Genomic DNA, 21336 nt, shown 5'->3' on the forward strand with positions numbered 1-21336 from the left:
AGCAGGCAGATCCTGCCTGACTAACCTGGTCTCCTTTTATGACCAGGTCACAAAGTGGTTAGATGCAGGGGAGGAAGTAGATATTATTTACCTAATTTTAAAAAGGCTTTAGACCCAGTGTTGCACCTAATTCTTATGAGCAAACTGAGTAGCTGTGATGTGGATTTTTTTCACAGTAAGATGGGTGAAAAACGGGTTTATGGGACGCACCCAGAGAGTGATGGTGGTTGGGGTGGTTTCTCCCTGGAGGGATGTGGGTACTGGTGTCCCCCAAGGCTCTGTCCTTGGACCAGTACTGTTTAATATCTTCATCAGCAATTTGGATGAAGGTGTTGAAAACACCTTGTCCAGATTCACAGATGACACTAAATGATGGGGCATACTAAACACACTAGAGGGCAGGGAGCAAATTCAGGCAGATTTGGACAGACCAGGGAAGTGGGCAGATCAGAATAGGATGCGATTCAACAAGGATAAATGCAAGGTGCTGCACCTGGGGAGAAAGAATCTCCAATACACCTATAGACTAGGGGGTACCATTCTGAGTACCACAACAGTGGAAAGAGATCTCAGAGTCCTGGCTGACGCAAAAATGAACATGAGTCACCAGTGTGACAAGGTAATAAACAAGACTAACTGCATGCCTTCTTGCATCAGCAGGAACATCACGAGCAGGTCTAGGGAAGTGATGATTCCCCTTTCTGTGGCATTGGTGAAGCTGTAGATGGAGTACTGCATCCAGTTTTGGGTGCCTCACTTCAGGAGGGATGTGGATAACCATGAGAGGGTTCAGAGGAGGGCTACTCATATGGTTGAGGGCCTGCAGGTAAGACCCTATGAAGACAGACTGAGGGATCTGAATCTCTTCAGCCTCCGCAAGAGAAGGCTGAGAGATGATCTTGTGTCTGCCTACAAACTCATCAAAGGGGAACCAGCAGGGAACAGGGGACACTCTGTTTACCAGGGCACCCCCCGGGGTTACCTGAAATAATGGCCACAAAGTGAAGGAGAACATTAGACATTAGACTGGACATAAGGAAGAAATTCTTTATGGTAAGGGTTGCCAAAATATGGAATGGGCTTCCAAGGGAGGTGGTGCTCTCCCCTACCCTGGAGATGTTCGAGAGGAGATTAGACAGGCATCTGGCTGGGGTTACCTAACCCGCCAGTGCTCTCTCCTGCCTGGAGCAAGGGGTCAGACCTGATGATCTACCAGCTCTCTTCTGACTCTAGAAATCTATGTATCTATTCTTGACTACATCCAGACTTGTTCTGAGCCCAGGGAGGGTATTGGAGCAGTATACATTCATGTACAGTTCTTGCTACTACCTGCCAAATGTTCATGTTACAGTTATTGGTGTCCTTGGTTTTGGTGGTCTAAATGAGGCAGTACACAAGTTATCTATCAACAACTGGAAATGTGTATTTTAACTGAAGTAGAACTTTGAGACACAATTAAATGATTATTATTGTTAATAGCAACAACTTGGAAATGCAAAAAATAAATGATGACAATCTGTTTTATAGATACCTGCTTTAACTCATACAGAACAGACTGGGTGAAGCATCTAAATCAATTAAGTAATGCTGTTCATTCTAAAATAATATGCATTTAATATGGTATTTTTATTTTTCATACATAACACACAGGAATACACATGGTAATTAACTCTGATTTTTTATTTGACATACGGTACAAGCATTTATAGGTAAAAAACAATTATAAAAAAACAAATATACTAAATAAATACTATATTCACCCTGACCGTCCTTTCAACCACCAACTGAACAGGAATCTCTTCCAATTAACTCAGCTCAAATCTTTAATAGGCTGAAAGGGGGCACTGATGAGCGCCTACTATGTTTTCCTCCTAGTAACCCTTCATATACAGATAAAACATCTCTGTCTTTAAACAGTCTAGAATTACAAAACAAAACAAAACCAACCCTCCGGGGAAAAAAATCCCAAACAAAAAAAAGCATGCTGCATCAATGAGTCCATTTGGCTTCTTACGAAATGTTTTTAATTATTTCAGTTGTGATTGCACATCTTCCATGATGTGTCACTCATCCCACAGACCTTCTCCTCATGTACAAACAGCTCAAGTCCTTCTAAAACCCTCCTCCTTTAACTTGTATCTAATGAGGAAGGGTCTGCCCTCTCAGATTGTTTCAGCTGAGGCTTGCAATGTCTCTTGTTGTCTGTGGTTAAACATGACAAGTCTTCCTTCCCTTGGGACAGGTACCTACAGTTAGCTTTTCTAGTATCCTTATTTCTTGTACACAGCTTATACCATGAATACCCATGAAGCCCAATTGTTCCAGCTCATCTAAGATCTCTTTGCCAACTCAGTATGTTCTAAGGAACCAGATGGCTGATTTTGCATGCCATAGGCTCTGTGCACCGTTGGCATCATTCCATTGATTTAAACCAAGGATAAATTTTGGTTTCATTTATTTTATGAAACCATCCATTTTTAAGCGTCTTTGACTTTCACATGATGCTTCACTGGTCGGGTTTTTGGGGGGGAGAAAAAAGAACAACTACTATGTATCAGTGTTTAAATGAACAGTTTCTGAATTAAAGGTACTTTTTAGTCCCATTTTTAGCATAGAACTCCTGCTACTCTTGCAGTAGCAGGACAGTCTGCACACTAAGCAAAAATTTTCAGGTTGTTTTCTGACGTTTTTCAGGGGTCCCTTGGAGATTTAAGAAACACCTGGTCTGATCTGGTGAAAATGTAGGACGATGTTATACAGAGTTATTTACATCAAGAATCGTAACTGGGTGTCCAGAGTAGAAAAAGTCCTACCTGTTTCATTCTCTGAAAACAGAGCAGCAACTGCTGTGTGCGATTTTGAAAGAGCAGAGGTATTAGTTCAGTAAATAACTCTATCCCCCAAATATAAGCTGACACATTCTTGCTATAGTATAGTCTTCATGTGGTAAGAATAGCCACCTCACTCCAAAAAAGACAGCCTTTGATGGATTGAAGAAATAGTATGTGCTAACATAGTTGCCTTTCAAGATAGTTGTATAGCTGCAGTGGTATTTGTTAGTCATGTTAAATTCAAGAATTATTGTAGTGTATGAAAATGCTCTTCGAAGACTTGTCCAGCGCAAGCAGATAGCTGACAGATCACCCAGACAAGGCTTTCCTGAAGAGGCAATGTGTTAGCTTTTGTTCTCTCCACATTGCCCAACCATCCATCTTCATGTCATGTTTATTGATGAACCCACGGTGTCTTAACAACATCAACTTAGACAGAACTCCAATTAAGTCCATTTTTGCCAGTGTTGCTGCTGTCTAAATGCTGGAAAGTCATCATTTCTTGTGCACTGACAAGGGTAAGTGTGTGTTTCTTTCCTCTTCTTCCTTTCTGATAATCTGAAAACAAGCTTTCTTTTCTTAGACATTTCTAAAACCAAAAAAAGAAAAGCATAATTAGAATTTTTTTCCTTTCTGAATTCATTTGAAAGCAGGAATTATACATTACAGTAGGTGTTAAGAAACTTGAAATTCACAGCACTAACCAGTTAATGAGAATGTGTTTTTCATTCATTTCCCATGAAACAGTGGCTCAAATCAAAGGAAAGGGGTTTTTTTTATTATTATTCACCTTCTCTTGCTTGCCCACTAATCCAAAGATTTCATATGGTAAGAAGACCTGGATACCAGGGGGGAAACTTATTTTTAATTAAAGGTTGATTAAATGGGTCTCACATTGGTGATCTTTCTGAAGAGTGACAGTGTGAACCCGACCAGCTCTCTAAGAGCTTCATATCCGATCAGGTTTCAACAGACTTGCTTCCATCTGGCTTGTATACCAGGTCCTGTCTGAGATATTTTCATCAAATTATCAACCTTAAATCTTAATAAAGCCCCTATCCTGCTTTCAGTGCACACTCATAATTGCCAGTGTGTTTAGTGGGAGTTGCACACACAAAGGAATGATGAGACTTTTATAAAAACTTGTCAGACATATTAAACAGTAAAGTTCTTTTCATAGATTAAGGCAGTATTAAACATTGATGAAAGATGACTCATTGTCTCTGAGATTGGACTCCCATACTTGTGGAGTATCTCATGTAGTTTTTCATAAGGATGATCACCTCCAGGATAAGGCTTGGATTTTTTTTAGCCATACAACTTCCAGTGTAGCAAATGGGATGCACAGCTTTTATATATGGAAATGAAGGGTCCTTATTAGTAGAATGGAGCACTTCCAGGACACAGAGCAGAACAGGGACACCTTTTTCATGAGTGATATACTTGCTTTCATAATTTCATTTTAACAAATTCCTACAAGATTTATCTTGTCAAACTTTATTCTGAACAGCACAAATTACTGGAAGAGACTGTCAATCTAAAAAAGAGACAGACCGAAGTTTAATTGCTCCCTGAAGATATATCAGAATCTACATTTAGCTACACCTAATTGGATATTCTCCAATCAGATAGCATTTACGATTTATCTGTCAATGAGGAAGACAATAAAGCCAAAGTAATGTAGTCAGGAAAACTTAAACACAATCTGTGGAGGTTTGAGAGGTTCTTTGTAAAAAAACCCAAATCTCTTATAGGAGGGAATAGAATCATTGTTTAAAAATATAACTCGCACTGTCCTGTACTAAAACCTGAGGCACTTTCTGTCTCAAGGTTATAGACTACAGACCTCTTATTTTTATGCCAGAGGAGGTGACGGCACTAACAAAGCAAACAAAATTCCTGTCTATTTAGCTTCTTAAAAATGTCTCTTCTTTCCACCTTTCACACAATTACCTTTCAAAATGAAGTGCCTGGACACACAATACACTCAGATTCCTGTATTTGACATCACTTCTGTATGCTAATGTAAACTATTCCAAGATCTAGGGGAGAGAGATGAACAGTGCTCCCTGAGGTACAGTTAGTGCTATTACAATCCCTTGCCACTAGCTGGCTGGGAACACACAGTTGGCTGCTTTCTGTAAATAGCCACCTTGAGATAAGCCGTGTCTATTGCTGTCATGTACGCTGATGTAACTGACCCTGGTATAGTTTTGCTCCTGATTTTTCCTAAAATAATTCTCCAGGTTCAAATAAATTTCACCACTACAGGATTATATATAGTATCGTTGCTCCTTTTTTACAGCAGTGTAAACATATTGTGGGTTTAGAGTTTAAGTGTGCAGATAAAGCTATTGTTCTCTGACTCTTACTCTTCCTGCCAGACTTTGGAGCTGGAATTTACATTACATAGTATTTTTGTGTTGTGCGTGGGTTTTTTCCCTTCATTCTATAAGAAGACTCATACATGGAAGAACTGTACAAATCTCAGTAGGCCAAATAAGTGGATTTTATATTGTTCTTTGAAGGGGCTGTAACACATACTCCAGTCCAAAGCTACTATTTTCAGTACCTTTGTTTATAACACTCCTTTCCACTTCACTGTTTACCATGCCAATATTTCAAAATGCTTTATAGATATGTAATGATAAATATTAATCTGTTTGGCCTCCCTCTAAAAGGAGATCACCCATGTTTTACAGATACGGAACAAAGGAAATATCTTGTGGATTTTAGTGAGAAAGTATCAAGTCCTGGGTGTGTACATTAAGTAACGTACAATGCATCAGGCAGAAGGTATGTAGTATAAGGAAAAAGGGATCTCAGAGGTCTCTTGCTCAGCCTTGGACAAATTCTGTTTCTAAAGACGTGACTGTTTCCTGACATAACCCACTGATGTTAATGGCCTTCCCCTGAATTTATATTTGATGTAACTTCGAGCAGAAATGAGTGTCTGGGTGCAGAACATGGGCAGCATGCTGTGAGCCAGATGGCTGAATGAAGTGAATAAGTGCTTTATCTCTTGTCAGGCTTGCATTCTTTTGTGCCCCATGACCTCCACCCCCCCCCCCCGGGTTCGATCAGGGTTTGGGGTTGGGGGAGGTGGGGGAGGGCATGGACATCAAGCATTGCAAACTAGCCAGAAATTGGGTATAGGAACCCATTTCTAACTAAGTTATTTTGTTAGGGTGATGCCAGTAAATAAAGCAAATGTTCCCAAAAATGACTTACGCAGGTAAAAATTATGAGCAGTAAGTAAAAAATCCCAAGGCAGGTCAGCAATAAAAGTTCTGTTTTGTATTTCTTAAATTTTTCATCTTCTGGGCAATCTGAAAAGCAAAATAAAATGAAGTGTGTGAAAGATGAATCAGTATTTCTGTTCACCTGTAACCACTGAGAGGTCATAGGAACCAATCAGTAGCCAAATGACCCAACCATACCTGTTATTTTGAGTGAGACTGTGCCACTTTCATTGTGCTTTCCAGTCGATTCCCGCAAAGTACACTTATATATTCCACTATTGTGACTGGTAGTGTTTTTGATCCTCAAGGAATAATTGGAGATCTCCAAGGATTCATTAAGATGCACGAGATCATAATATTTCACTTCATGCATGCAATTGTCCTGCACCATTTCTGTCAGCTCCTTACAATTTTCAGCAACCTGGAAAACACCAGCATAAGTCTACTGTGAGCAGTCTGGTCCTCTTCATCTTTAGGTCAAAAACATTTGATACAAATGCAGACTTGTTTTAAAAAATGCACAATATGGTGGAAGAAAAAGATAGCGCCAAAACATCCTAATATTTTTATGCCCCCAAATAATGAAGTTAACCTCATTCAATGTATTAGCATTTCCAATGGTTAAGAATATGTTTGTGCATGCAACTATTCTATATGGTTTTTTAACCTATGTAATCTGAATGTGTAGTGATTGGAGCTACAGTGCAATAAAAGGCTGTGGGCTGAATTCTTCTTCAAGGAAGCCAGTAGAAGAGATGCAAGTGAACCTTTCTTGTGTTGTGCAGCTGTAGGAGAGCAGAACTCTATAACAAGGTTGTAGTATTGACCAAGAGAGAGGTGTTGCCATTGCACTGACACATCACCTCCTCCAGCTGCCTCCTGATGGCAGAACATCAGTGAAGCTCTGATGGGAATTAAATCTGCTCCCTCCTACAGAACCTGTGAGGAACCTGAGTGGGGGGCAGCAGTGGTGATTAACCTTCTTTGCAGTAAAATCACCTTCCATGCCAGACATCCCACATGGTACAGGAATTTTTCCTATGCCAGTATTAATGAAAATGACCTTTTAAAACACAACTTGTCTCTAAGGGAAAGTGTATTTATTTTTGTCCTTGACTCATTATTGTAACAGATGTTACTTCTTTGGACTTTATTTTCCAGATTGCCAAGGGAGAATGTGGAATCTCCATCACTGGAAGTTTTTAAGAGCCGGTAAAACTAAAATTTGGATGAGATGGTTTAGACTGAAATGATCCTGCCTTGAGTTGAGGGGGAGTTGGACTAGATGACTTCCTGAGGTACCTACCAGCCATATTTTTCCATTATACCATGATTCTATGTTGCATAAAGGATGTGAGCAAGTTTTGTTGCACTTTAGAAGCAATATTCACTTCTGCATTTCTTCATGTCTACTTACATTTAATTTACATGTTTACTACTTATTTCCTATGTATTTAGTAACTGTAACCAGAACACTCAGGACGCAAACAGAAGTGACCATTTTTGCCTGATCAGGCCACATAAAACAGTTTATAGCTGTGACTAAACACAAGTGTAGGGCTACAAACAGCTTCAAAAATGGCCAGTTGGGTGAAAATCTTACTCCTCATTGCATAAGGAGATATCAGATAAAGTCATTTCAAAATGTAGCATCTTCTGAAACTTGTGTCTGCGGAGCTCTCAACCTGTAGATGTTTTCAGAAAGGGAGGGGAGGAAGGGAGTTCAATCTGGGGGGTTTTTAAGCCTCCACGGAGGGTGGGGTGGGCTGGGTGTATTAAAGTCCCCCCTCCACCCCTGCCAAGGTGAGGAGGAGCTCCAATTTATGCACTCCACCCTTCAGCACCGGCTGGGGGGGTCCAAGAAGAAGCTCGCTCCACTGTCTTTCCCCGCTCCCATTCTGAAAACCAGGAGCACTGGCAGACAGCCTGGTAATTGCTATGGGAACCTGGCTGCAGGTTCCCAGCCCCAGCTAGATTCCCCTTCCCCCTGGAACCAATAGTGGACTTCTGTCTGGTCTGGGGTAACATAACTCAGAACAATTTACAGACATCATTGTGAGTTACAGCTGAGAGATGCATCGTTCCTGGCTCTACTGAGAGACTGCCAGAGTTCTGAGTGAATGTATTTCCAGAAACAGTTTCTAACATGGCTCTGCAGGATACCCTGGAAATGACAATTAATTTGGAATTGCTAAAAAGATAGCTAGATAGATAGATAGATCCCTTGAAGTTCACTCCTGGGGACTAAGGCAGGTCACTCTTGGTGCATGGTCTCTAACTGATGAATTCAGTTCCTCTGGGAACCATCAGTGCCAGAGTCTGTTACCTTTCAGCACCAGCCTTGGTTTTTCAGTCAAGCTTATAACTAATCTAACCTATATCTTTGCTTGCTGACATTTTTTTGGGCTGTACCTTGACGTTTATTTTTATATTTACGATTCCTGCATCAGAGAACAAGTAATTATAATTAAACTAATACACTGATATTTAGGCTGACGGGGTCTGGGCTCCTTTAGAAGGGTGTGCACATGGAACATGCACAGATGTTCAAAAAACAACATGGGCCTGATACTCCCTGTTGCTCTGGCCCCTTCATACCAGTTATAACAATGGGTGAGGCGCTAGCATGGGCAGTTTCACTAGACAGGAAATGAATATTAAGCTCCAGGGTATTTTTCTTTGGATACCCTGGGTTTCTTTAATTTATTTGCAAAACACAAAGCAGAGTAGAGGGAAACAGCCGCTAGATGTTTTTCTGTTTTAATCAGCAAGAGGAGAGGAGAAGGCACATCCTTCCCCTGATTAACTCAGCTTCCCCTTACTGTTCTTTTCTCCTGCATAGCTGACAGGATCTGCTCCCCCTCGCAGGGTTTAAGGCCTTTACCTTCTCACATAGTGGTATATAGGGTAATCAGGGGCTGTCCACTTTCAGGAGAGGGACCCAAATCAGGTCCACTCTGATCTAAGGAATGAAGAGTTGATTTCTACCACATAAATGGTTTGGCCGTGCCTCTCTATTTAAATGCAAAATTGTCCATAATGCAATTAATTGGACCATCCTGGACATCACACCCATAGATTACAAATTCTAAGGCAGTGGTTCTCAACTTCATTAGACTTGAAGCACCCCTCAGGAAGTACCACCTCTTAGCTTTCACTTGTTTGTTGAATACAGAAAAATAATAGAGCAATTCTTGTGTTGCAGTGAACTCAGACTACAATAGGTCAGATACTTTGACACTTTGGATCCCTATTGGAAATCTCTGGGTTTATGCTGTGAATCATGTGTAGGCATTTACACACCTAACAGTGCTAATGGCACGCTTGTTGAGAATCACTGCTCTAGGGTCTGAGTTATTGGGTCATAACAATGCTTTTAAAAACTATGCTTAATGCCCAGATAATTTGAGTTCTTGTCTGTCATGTTGTGCAATTTTTGGATTTACTGACAGCAGATTATGATTAAGGCACAGTACTGTAATTGAGATCCAAGATGCCTTAACACTCTCTCACACTGTAATGTTAGGAGCACTTCCACTGAGGTGGGTGAAATTATGTTAACAACTCTGATACAACTGAGAAATAAACAATATCCATAGACTCCATTCTGGATCTGACACCAACTTCCTATGTAGACTTGGGTAAATGATTTAATCCTCCCGTGTCTCTTTTAAGGACAGAGGCATTAACTAGCAGTTTTGGTGTCCTGGGCAGACAGGCTAGAGAGTTGAGGAAGGAGGAGTACACCATATGGGATCCCTTGGGGATGACATTCTGGAGCGCCCTCTAAATCAGTGCCCAGGGCTGGTGCCCCATGCATACACCCCCAGCTATATGACTGCTAAAAGAGGGCCAATAACCTCTTAGGGAGTTTGTGTGGTGGAAATAATTATTGGGTCCAAAGTTCTTTGAGATACTCAGTTGTCAGATGTGACTCTGAAATTCCAAAGTAGTAACATTAGCAGCCATTTGAGATAAACCGAACTCCTGTTCCATGTCTATTTTTACCAAAGAAAAACATGAGGTTCATATATAACACACATTTTAAAAAACGACTCTAAATTTTCTTCCACAACCAAGGTCCTGTTGTATACAAGCCTTTACAGCTGGGGAGAAAAACATTTCATATGAATGGTTCTTGTGTGGGCCCATCACACTTGTTTCATACTGTCTGATTTTCTCTGAGATCTCCTTAGCAGTGGAGCAATCCCACTGAATTTTTTAGGTTAGAGAGACCTCTGGTGGTAGTTTTAGAAATTTTACATAAAATATATGGCCCTCTACACCAATACGGCTACAATATAGCTACCACGTAAAATATATCATGTTTGGACACATATTTCACAAGCAGTTCTCTTATTGGGTGCTGAAATTCATTTTCACTGCACTCTTTATATATGTATATGCATGTGTCTAAATTATTATAATCACATTTATGATCATTATAGTGGGTATTATTCTAGTAATAACATTAGTTGTGATTATTATATAATATTGGTACAATATAATTATACACATATTATGTCATTGAATCTTCCTTCCTAAATTGTATCCTTACCAGGAAATATCTGAAGGCATTTAAAGGTTTGCATAGTGGTCTCGCTACATAGTCCACAGTCATTAAAGATAGAGAAATATTTGGAATCACGGCAGTAGTCATGCTGGCTCTTCAACACATGTCTATGTTAGCACCAACTTCTTATTCTCCCAAATCTAATTAAAATCACCAAAATGCCACTTAGTTTGCTGTCTCCTGTGAATACTTGGCAGACTCTTGCTAGACAGATCATTTAGCAGCTCAAGTTCCCTTGACAATCCAGTGCTAATTCATGCCAAGGCTTCTCCAGGTGATGCCACACTGCAGAGCACAAAGTGGATGCAATGAGTTTAACCTAATTAATTCTACCCAAGCTCAGTGGGTGTCCATTCAGAACACTGTATGTGTCTACAGTCCACACATTTCTGGACCATCCTGTTCTTCTTTAATCAGCCTCCAAATGTTTTCTGCCTTGATTTGTTTCATTTCTGTCCCAGGATAGAGGGGGCATGTTGACAAAGATGCCATGCATCCTCCTGATAATAAATTGGATGCATGAAAGGGGCATGGGCTTTATAACTATTTTTCTTGTAAACCCTCTACCAAATTCAAAAGACAGATCATGAATCATGTTGGAACCTGTAGAAATACATCATTTGAAGCCTATTTACATAAAAATGGACTTATTATCATTCTGGCTGCTGAAAATTACTGAAGCAATTTTTTTTTCTGGGAAACAGGCACCTGCAGGCAGCATTCTCCTGTCTGCATAAAATAATCCATTAAAAAAAATTAAACAACAAAAGAAATTTGAGTTTATTTTTATTGTCACATTTACATTGGCCTGTGGCGACATTTTTGACAGGCTTCCAACTTTTCAGAAACCAGCCAGAGGGCTTACTCTGTTGTTTTCCATCACCTTGACGGCAATGAGGGGAGAAAATGCTGCTAAAATAGAGAAGCAAGAGGCAATCAGCATATGGGCCTTCACCAATGAAGCAAATGAGCCTTTTTTTTTTCCAAATGCAGACCTTAAGAAAATATAATTGAATGGCCAGTTTCTATTTTTTTCCAGTATGGGAAAATAGATAGAAGGTAAAAACTGTTGAATCAGCCCACTTCATTGTTAATGGATTTTAAAAAATGGAAGGTTGTTCCTCTCTAAAACACACATACAAAACTGATTGACTATAATTTCTCTTTTGAAAATCATTGTAGACCAGGGCCTTTTAGTCTCTGTCTACATTGGTCAATAGCTATTCTCCTAAAATCACCTTATCATGTTCTAGACCAGTGGTTTTCATCCTGTGGTCCATGGATCTCACAGACTGTCTCAGGGGTATGTGAAAGATGACTATGAACAATCAAAAGTGTGAATGCCCACGCTGACAATTCAAAGGGGTCCACACCTCCATTTAAAATTTCCAAAGGGGTCCAACACCTCCTTCAAAATGTTTTAGGGGTCTGCAAATAAAAAAAAGTTTGAAAACCACTATTGTAGACTAAATGGGGCAGGAGAAGTTTTTTCATTCATTTCTTTTTTAACAGAATTGGCTGTATCCTACCATGTGAAGCACTGCTTAGCCAGAGCTGTATTTTAAACTGTTTTGAAACAAGGCTATGGAGTCCTAAGTTCTGAAAAGTGTCTTACCTTTTTAAAATAATACACAAAAGCAAATTTTTATTTCCTTCCACTGATGCAAGCCCCAAGTGGCTCCATTATTTTCCTGAAATTATCAGTTCAGACTAGTTTAACAGAAAGTAAAAGCCAGGGCTTTTTACCCTTCTGGATATAAGGGAGAAAGGAAACTATACTAGAAAAACTCTGCTCCAACTTAATGAGTTTCTTAGAGTACTTTGTGGCTAATAGGTTGGGTTAGTAATTTGTAATACCATAATTTACTAGATTAATGTTGCCTCTCTTTTTTTGCTTTTAAAATTGATATTCCCAAATCATCCACAATTCAAAGTTATATGCAGAATAATATCTACAGATAGCTCTAGTTTTGTTTGCAAGGTGTTCTGTAAACAGTTTACAATGAAAAGATATGTGGTTTTCACTGACTTTCTGGGTTGCATGTGTTGTTGCTCTTTGACTGGACAAATATCCCTTTCAAGTAAGGGGAAAGTAACCGTGGTTCCACATTTTTTAAATTCATTTTCTACAAGTATGTCTCCTTTAGCCAACCAAAACAAGAATTGCTTTCTAGATCACAGGTGGAAAATTGAGGTGGGGGTTAGCAAATAAGTTGTTTTACATAAATGATCAGACACCCGCCATAAATTAAATTCACCCCAATGTAGCGGCTGTGCATACAACTCACTGTGCTTTGGCAGAAATAATCAATTAAAACTTAATTTTATTAAATGTGTATGAAAAAAAATGGCTATTCAATTAACATACTCTCTCCAGTCTCATCAAATGGCTTTTTTCATAGCACTTCCCTTCAGCTACGACTACTGTGGCTCCTAGCTACATTAAACTGCCGATATAATCCCCATCCATCATAAAAACAACCTTTTATTACATGCAAAATGGTACAGCTCCAAGGCTGATGTCAGAATGAAGGTGGAATGTATTAACATTAACATTGTTTTTTCTGAGGGTAGGATAATTATAAAAATGATTTAATTTAAAAAATTGCCAGCAATAAGACAAGTTTATTGAATGTATGACTTTCAGATTGTTTTTCTTGATGTAAAACATGTATATTACCATGAGGCATTGATTTTCAAATACCAAGTTGGTAGAATTTTAAGTGTCTGGTGGCCAGTGTAGAATGAGCTGAAACTGGACTGAGACTACCCGAGAGACAAGCTTTTCGTGCCTTCCTAGACCCTTGGCACTAACTAGTTTTCTTAAGGACTGCTGCAGTGAAGAGGCCAAGGACCGAGTGCAAAGGGAAAAGGCCTTTCTGATTCAGGCCTGAGATGCATTAGCAGGAGAGTAGTAGTAGTGTTGCTAGGGTTTATCTAATTTGAACCAGGATCTATCTCTTTCCCTACAACTTACTCTTGGTTAGTGTCCCTTACCCTATGAGTACCCCCATTACTTTCAAATTGCTACCTGGTGTAAGAAAGACTCATAGAATTTGGCTCAGTGATCCTCAACCAGCAAAGCACATAAGTACATGCTAGGATTCTTAAGAGCTCTGCCTATTGTAGGATCAAATCTTTAATGAAGAGAAGGCTTAGACGGACCTGAATTTACACCTGTCACTAACCCCACAGTAAATTTATTTTGTGAGGTCTAAGTGTTACAAGGTTTTCTGCTCCCTATTGTACTTGTGCAGAATCTATGTGACTGGGCCTCAGAATGGCATCATGTGTATAGGGAGGGAGGGTGAGGAAGATAAACTAGGATTATCCCGTACAGCATTTCAGGTCAGGAGTATCTCTGGGAATTTTTACATATGTTCCAAGGGTGGTGGGGAGGTTGCTTTAATTAGAGCATCTTATGTATCAGCATCCCTGTGCTTTAATTACAGCATCTCATGTATCAGTGTCCCCACACTTCAAAATGGCAGCATGGGCACTTTAACTATAGCTTGTTGAACTAGCTTTAGTTAAAGCACCCCTGCTGCCATTTTGAAGCATGGTGACACTGATACATGAGATGTAGAGGCTGCTGAAGTACACTAATTAGCACGCTCCAGGAGACTCAGTCCAGTCTACTCTGATGCACTGTAATTGTAGCCTCCCTGCACATCTACAGGCACCCTCTATTCCTACTCCCTGTGATCAGGCAGGGGGGCAGATAGGAGGTGAGGCCACTGCTCTTCCCACAATCAAACACTAAGCAACATGGAGCAAGTAGGATGTTGAGAACATAACCTCTCTGTACTCCAGTGCCTTTTCAAAGATACATAATGTATCCTGGTGGTCCCAAAGGCTGAGAAAGCTCAGTGTCTCCTCTGCAATCCTAGGGCCATGCCCAAATTGGCACAATCAGCTGTTGAGTATGAAGTGAGAAGGTGGTGAGTAAAAGAAAGTACATTTTGAAAAAGGATCGTTGTTGCTGTTGATTATGGTGATGGTGACAAGGTGTGATTCCCTTCATTTTTTCCCATTAAATCTTTCATTTTTAGAGACTGAAACATTTTTATTGGTGGTTGGGGAGGAGGGATGGACCCTGGTTGCTCATTTCTTTCCCTCCCTCTTCCAGAAGAAAAAGAAAGGATAATATGAGAATGTATTTTTCTACCAAAAACGTGATTTTAAGCACACACACAAATTGGTCAAATAGGTATTTCCCATTTTTTGTTTGTTCTTTTAAAACCTGACAAAGATTTTTTGACCAGATCTAGCTGGTCATAAATGGAGATAGCATTTGCCCTGTGTGTTTTAGGTACACAGATCAGAGAATACCAAATCAGATTTGTTATCAGATGCCTGTTTTGCTCATTTTTATCCAAGCGTTTTGCTTCTGAAAGAATCTAAGCATACTGAAATGCACAGATCTTGCTTTTCTTTTGCTTCATTTCTGTGGGAGTGCTACGGATTTGGATTCTTTTTCCACTGAAAAATGAGCTTTTCTCCTCCTCACCAAAAGTGGTTTTTAGATCAGGCTTTTCACAGGTGAAGCACTAATAATGGAGATATCCAAACACCCACTAGATTCAAATTTGCATGTATTGAAATCCTGTTTAAAATTAATTTAATAGGTAACAGGTCTTAATTGTTACAACATATTTTATATTTTCAACTTACTGTATAAATAGCAGCTACCAAGTCCTCAACAGCCCAACAAGGCAAGTTAGTTAAGTTTTATTATTCACAGTTCTGTTTAAGAGATGGAACACAGAAACAAGGAACTTCATTTCTACACTCAGTTCAAGTAAGGCACTCAGGTACTGTGACATAACGTTCAGATAGCGAACATGATAATTTCCCAGTGACTTTACAGGACGTAGGGGTGCTTAGCATCCCAGAAAGACTAAATAACACTTCTGTAATTACTCAACTTTGGACACTTCTGTTATGAAAAGTTTGCTCTCAGTACCTTGCTGAAGACTTCACAATGCTTGGTAACACAGCCAGGAACAGAGCATAACCACTATTGCCATTCAAACTTGTGTTCAGCCCAGTAGGCTCCACTTTCTCAAATATCTGAATAAAAACAGTTCTACCTGAGATAATTGACACAGGCGCTGATGCACCTTTTGCTCGTGCACCTGTATAACTTTGTGGCTTCAGTGTGATCACCTGTGTGCTGAATTATCCACAAGTATAGTTGTTTGCAGCCTGAGAAAGTTGTAGTGCTTAGTCAAAGTCAAGGTTTTCCCAAGCCTAACAGTCCATCCGGCTAGCATGATTACGCCATGCTGGTATCTACTACTGAGGACACACAGGATAGGGACAGAAATTACATGCAAGTGATCAGAAACTGGTTTAAACCTGTAACAGAACAGATGGTCAGTGCACATGAACCAGTTTGAAAATGGCTGAAACTGGTTTGAGATAAACCTGATTGGATCATAGTGTCCTACCAGGGCCTGGCCACCAGAGCTCAGCTCTGTGGAAGGGAAGGGAGAGCTGCTCTAGAACCCCCTGGCTTCTAGCCTGAGCCACTGTACGCATGTGCCTGCATTTCTGGGATGTCTGTCTGCTTACAAAACTGATTTAACCTAGCCAGGTTGGACTAACCTGCAAAGATGGAATCAATTCAGGTTCAGGCTTTTTGAATGTCTGTCCCTAGCCACAAAGGTGAGTTGTGGCTTGCATCACATTTGACTGCTTTTGAGTCCCTAGCCTGAGTGAGCAGACCACTATTTAACCAGGGGGCAGCCTGCAGCACAAGTCCAAAGGAGGGTTCAAGATCACACCTCTGGCGGCATCAGTGTATGGACCCAGCCCTGAAGCTGTACTTTGACCCCTTAAGTGCTGCCATATTATCCTCGCTTGATTTTTACACTAAAATAGTAATGCTAGATTGACACACGATGCTTTTAAAGACTGGGGAGGGACAGTTGTTTATTTTTTTTCAGATAAGACCCTAATATTTTAAGCTGGCATCTTTTAAAACAGGCCCTGACATTGTTAGGAAATGGCAATCATATCCTAGGGATGTATTATCCAAGCATTATTTCTGCACAAACAGTTGAATGCACTGCATTGTCACATCATCATCATTAAAAAAAAAAAAAGCAGCAGAAGCCACAGGTTAATTGCTCACATTTACTGCACACTTCAAGGTGACCTCATACAAAAGATTAAGCGTAGCAGCTGTTTGAACTTTACAGGCTGAAATTTCATGTCATTTGTTGGAATTACTTTTTAATTAGCCCTTTGGGAGCTATATGTGGTGTTTATTGATTAATCCTTTGGAAGCTTCTTTTTTTTTTTAAAACGGATTAATTCTATATTTGGTTGCCTCTTTCTGGTTGGTTTGTTTGTTTGTTTGTTTGATTCCCCCTTATCATGAATGGTGAGAGTAACACTCAGTTAACCAAGTGGAAGAAAGGACAGAGACATCCTAAGAGCTGTAAGTATTTTGCCGCATTCTTACCTGAACCTAAGTGACTAAAGAACCCATTCTCTTCTGCATGCATAACTCATGCACAGTAGCAGAGTAAGCCCATACCCCTATGATTAGACTCTGAAGTAAAAATAGGCATGTAAGTTTGCTATAACATTCACTTGGCTGTGTTGTTTCCTGAAAACCATGGCATGAGCTTTTATTATTATTAATCATGTTTACTATGGTAATGCCTATCCAAGAATGGTGCAGGCACTGTACAAACAGAGTACCAGACATTCACAGCCATTATAAAAGATGTAGTCTGAATAGACCAAGCTGATAAAGAGAGGTGGATCAGAGCAGGACATACAAGTAGTGTGAAGAGATATGTTATTACCACAGTTGGGGAAGGAGAGGGGAATGGCTTTGGGTTTTTTTTAAGGTGGGTTCAGTGAGGAGGGGATAAACTAAAAAGAAAAGTAAAGGGAGAGGGAACAGTAAAGGGAAAGGATGAGAAGGACAGGGCAGGGGAGAAGCTCTGGCCCCAAGGCTCTGCCTCCAACACACCTCCCTATCACGACATTGCAAAGAAAGGTTGCAATGTTGCCATCCAGGAACGCTTGTACACAAACAGTTCATCAAGTACCTGGGCTTCTGGGTTTACAGCCTCACTGCACCCCCATAGAAGTGTAAAGAGCCATAGGACAAAAGCAAATCAGACCTAAAATGTTTCCCAAGAATTCTTCCGCCACCATGATTGTTCTTGACTCTGATGTCTGGCCCCACCAACTCCCACTGGACTCTGGAGAATATGCTTCCTGCAGGACCCTGCTTCCAGGTACTTCACTGATCATGACTGATCCCCTAAACCTGTCCTAAACCCTAAGGTTTTTGCCTAAAGACAGGGAAGTGGTATAGCATCTTCATAGGCATATCTAATATTTAGACATGGAGGGGTATGACAGATACAACCAGCACTGCAGCTCAGACCATGGGGAGGGGGAGTGGAACCCCCAAGCAGATGGGACAAACTGGGGGAGGGGCCAGGCAGACAGCAGGTACAGGAAGGCAGACCCACACATCCCTGGCTGACCTGGGGCTTGTGGGAGCCCCAGGACAACTCCTGCCCTGCTCCAGCAAGGGGCTGTAGGGAGTGGCTGTGTGGAAAGCCAGGCTCAGCCATGGACAGCAGTGTGGCAGTGGGTGCCACCCCACTTCCTGTACTTGTTCCCTGTCCACCCCCCACAGTTTCGCTTGCTGGCTGATGCAGGTAGGAAAGCTCACTGTGCTACACAGTGGAAGAGGGACACGCTGCCCCAACTCCCCCTTGTATCCACCCCTGAATGTCTTATCTGGAGCTTTTTTTAACTTCTGCTGCTTTCCTATGCCAGTTGGGTGAAGAATTTGCAGAAGCCTGGCCTACGCCACTACCTGTTCTCACCCACTAACAGCCTGCCCTTGTTCACTTTCTCAAGGTCCATGTGACCTGTTTCAAATGGATTGCCTACAAAAAGACTCCTGAAAAATTGTACTTTTGCCTTTTAGAGCCTCCATGACATGCACAGGCCCAGGAGGAGGCATGGGGTGTTAGTTAATTAGTCAATATTTATCTGTAAAATGCAAGTTTATCCAGTCTTTGAAATCAGATGGCAAAAAAGAAACAGGCTTATCTTGTGTTCACTGGAAAACTGTCCAAACCCACAAAATTCATAGTTTCATAGTTGGTAGGGACCTAAGCAGATCATCAAGTCCGACCCCCTGCCAAGGTCCTCTTTTTCCAGCAATCATTCCTATTCAACCCACCCTCTAAGGGAAACAATATTAGGATAGTGATGGGATAGCAAAGAAGAAGTGAGTAATTCTGGCCAAGTTATGTATGTATCTGGATGTTTATTATGGTAACCACCTTAAAATAGAGCTGTTCCAACCACAGAACCTCAGACTAAATGTAGGACATGCACGTGAATCAAAAGCATTTACATAGCAAAAAAGTTTACCACAGTGAATTATTAGGACTTTCTCCCAATTAACCAATAAGGAAACTGAGGCCAAATAATGTCACACAGAAAGTAAGTTGCCCCTCTAACCATTGGACAATGCTGCCTTTGTTTCTGTAACAATTTCATCTTCAAAGTATATTATTAATCAATTAATTGATCTATTTGTTCTTAGTAGCCCTCCAAGTAGGTTGGTAAGAATCATATGAAAAATAGGGTTGGAAGGAGGATATCTAGTTCAAGCCCCTGTTCACAGAAGGTTTATAGGAATTCCTGTCTAAGCCATCCTGAAATAATATTTTTTTAACCCACACTTAAAAGCAGAATCCTTATATTTTAAAAAGAGCAACACTGAAGCAGGGAGTCTAAGGGAAACTTTTTCTTAACTAAACAGAGTGATAACTCAGACCTTTACTCAATCTCTCCCAAAACATACCCCTTCTAAAGAACAGCAAATACTAACTTAGGCGTTATTGTTTAAGTAAAAGTCAATCCCCGTTTTACAGCAATGTCACTGGGTTCTGAAGTTAAAACGTCAGTACAAGAGTATAGCAAAGGGAGCAGTCTTAAAGACTGATGAGCAGGAGGTGAAGCAGTAGGATGTAGGACAGTGGTTCTCAATCTTTTTACACTCATGGCACCCCTGGATAGACTCACGGCACATTTTGGATAATGCTAGCTCTAAGTTTTCACTCTGTTTTTCTGCTTGCAAAAATATAATAGAGCATTTTTTTCAGTTGCAAAGAACTCAGAAAGACCACAACTATGGACTTCCATTTGAAATCTCTGGGTTTATCTTGTGAATCAAGTTTGTAAACCTATCAGGGTTAACATTATGTGGCACACTGTGGCACCCTTGAAAAGATCTGAAGACCCACCCCTACCCCCCACCCAGGGTTGAGAATCACTGCTATAGGATAAGAAGGTGGGCACCCTCTGAATTTTGATGCAGTGGGAACTGAGGACATCTGAAAGCAGGTAAGCAGAGAGCTTCAGAAAAGCAATGAATGAGGATCCAACTTATCTGAGTCAAACTATTGTAGGTAATACCTGCTAACTCCATTTCTCCACTGTTCTGGCATAAAGAAAACCACATATGACAGGAGAAAAAGCAGAGCTACTTCTCCAGTCTACACAAGTCCCAGTAGCATCGACTTACTTTCTGCCAGGACACAGCTGTGTAGGTGACTTGGAGATCCTGAGGAGCTTGACAGGGCAGCAGTGCTTCTTCACCACATGTCACCACAATCTCTGAAAGTGCCTGGGGAGCCCCATGAATCAAACACCAAACTGTAAGACACAAGTACACACATTGTAAAAGATTAATCTAAACATTCTTGGTTTCCCAAAGAGCGCCCTATAAAAATTGCTGAGAAAAGTAAGAATCAAAAATGAAAAGCTTTCCATTTACCATTGCTTAGGATGACAAGCTGGGTGTAGTATACTGAAGGCATGGCTGGCTGCTGGCTTGAATCGAAGAGGAGCGCAAAGTTTGCTCTTTGTAGGAGGACTTGTGTGAGCAGAAGGAGGCAGCTGCTACTTCTACCACTGAGCAAACACCCCAGGAAAGGGACAGCTGGGGAATCCCCCTGAAATCCACTCCTCACAGAGAAAACCCCTGGGTAGATTATGCAGGCTCCACCTCTTCAGCTTGTTAGGGCTCTCCCACTTTTCCTTTAGCAGACAGGGCTTCCTCCCCTGCTTCTCTCTGCCGCTGAGCTCAACAGACAACAAAACTGGCCATTGCTGACAATGTGTGTCAGCCACAGTTGCTGCTGAGCAGGCAGCAGATGGAATTGAATGCAAGTGCAGCCAAGAATAAACCATGTTCAATGGCATTTCAGAACCCATTAGTAAGCCCCCAGGTTTTGACACCAGACAAACAACTCCATGCATCACACACTGTAACTGGAGAGTTAACAATCCTTTTTCTATCATCCTATCCTTTCCATAAACTTATTCTGGCTCCTTTAATCTTCTGTAACTTTTATGACTCTATGCTCTGTCTTTAAGGGCTTGTCTACACAAAATTTTACCAGCTTAACTGGCGTCAAGTACACTGCTGTTATTATGCTAGTACAATTTTGCCTGTGCACATTCATATGCCACAGAAAGGGTACCTTTGTATGGTTTTGTTCATATTGTATTCAAAGCTCAGGAGAAGTTATACAACTATAGCGGTATAAATATAAAAATTGGTATATTAATTGGTTTAATAGATTTATAATTAGATTGGTAAAATTTCCCTGCAGAGACAAGTTAAAGTTTC

At 40.7% G+C, this 21336-nt stretch overlaps 2 protein-coding genes across 3 annotated transcripts in view; one reads left to right on the forward strand and one right to left on the reverse strand.

The window, feature by feature from the left end:
• RNF182 (ring finger protein 182) overlaps positions 1-21336 on the forward strand; it is a 145665-nt gene that overhangs the window by 34151 nt on the left and 90178 nt on the right. Inside the window, exons 1-2 of one of the 2 annotated variants that reach the window (XM_090039255.1) lie at positions 5590-5627; positions 7235-7371. The gene's annotated coding sequence lies outside the window, so the exon portion shown is untranslated. Of the gene's footprint in view, positions 1-5589; positions 5628-7234; positions 7372-21336 lie in introns of those variants that run through there. The other variant, XM_090039254.1, reaches the window with a different exon arrangement.
• Positions 1629-20659, reverse strand: CD83 (CD83 molecule). The gene is made up of 5 exons (XM_090039256.1): positions 20479-20659; positions 20227-20357; positions 6272-6494; positions 6063-6160; positions 1629-3420 (listed from the first exon to the last, which is right to left on the reverse strand). The coding sequence occupies exons 1-5, from the start codon at positions 20519-20521 to the stop codon at positions 3262-3264; spliced, it is 654 nt and encodes a 217-aa protein (XP_089895382.1). The 5' UTR covers positions 20522-20659; the 3' UTR covers positions 1629-3261.

The sequence above is a fragment of the Crocodylus siamensis genome, chromosome 3 (assembly GCF_052110815.1).
Source record: "Crocodylus siamensis isolate JL-2025a chromosome 3, ASM5211081v1, whole genome shotgun sequence".
Taxonomy (NCBI): Eukaryota; Metazoa; Chordata; order Crocodylia; family Crocodylidae; genus Crocodylus; species Crocodylus siamensis.

What these genes read in the sequence shown, in the direction of transcription:
- CD83 (XM_090039256.1), bottom strand. Translation starts at nt 20,521, where the DNA reads ATGCCTTCAGTATACTACACCCAGCTTGTCATCCTAAGCAATG. An exon ending in GCTTGTCATCCTAAGCAATG is followed by an intron (nt 20,358 to 20,478) that starts GTAAATGGAAAG and finishes TGTGTCTTACAG; the next exon opens with TTTGGTGTTTGATTCATGGG. An exon ending in TGCTCATAATTTTTACCTGC is followed by an intron (nt 3,421 to 6,062) that starts GTAAGTCATTTT and finishes TTTTGGTTTTAG; the next exon opens with AAATGTCTAAGAAAAGAAAG.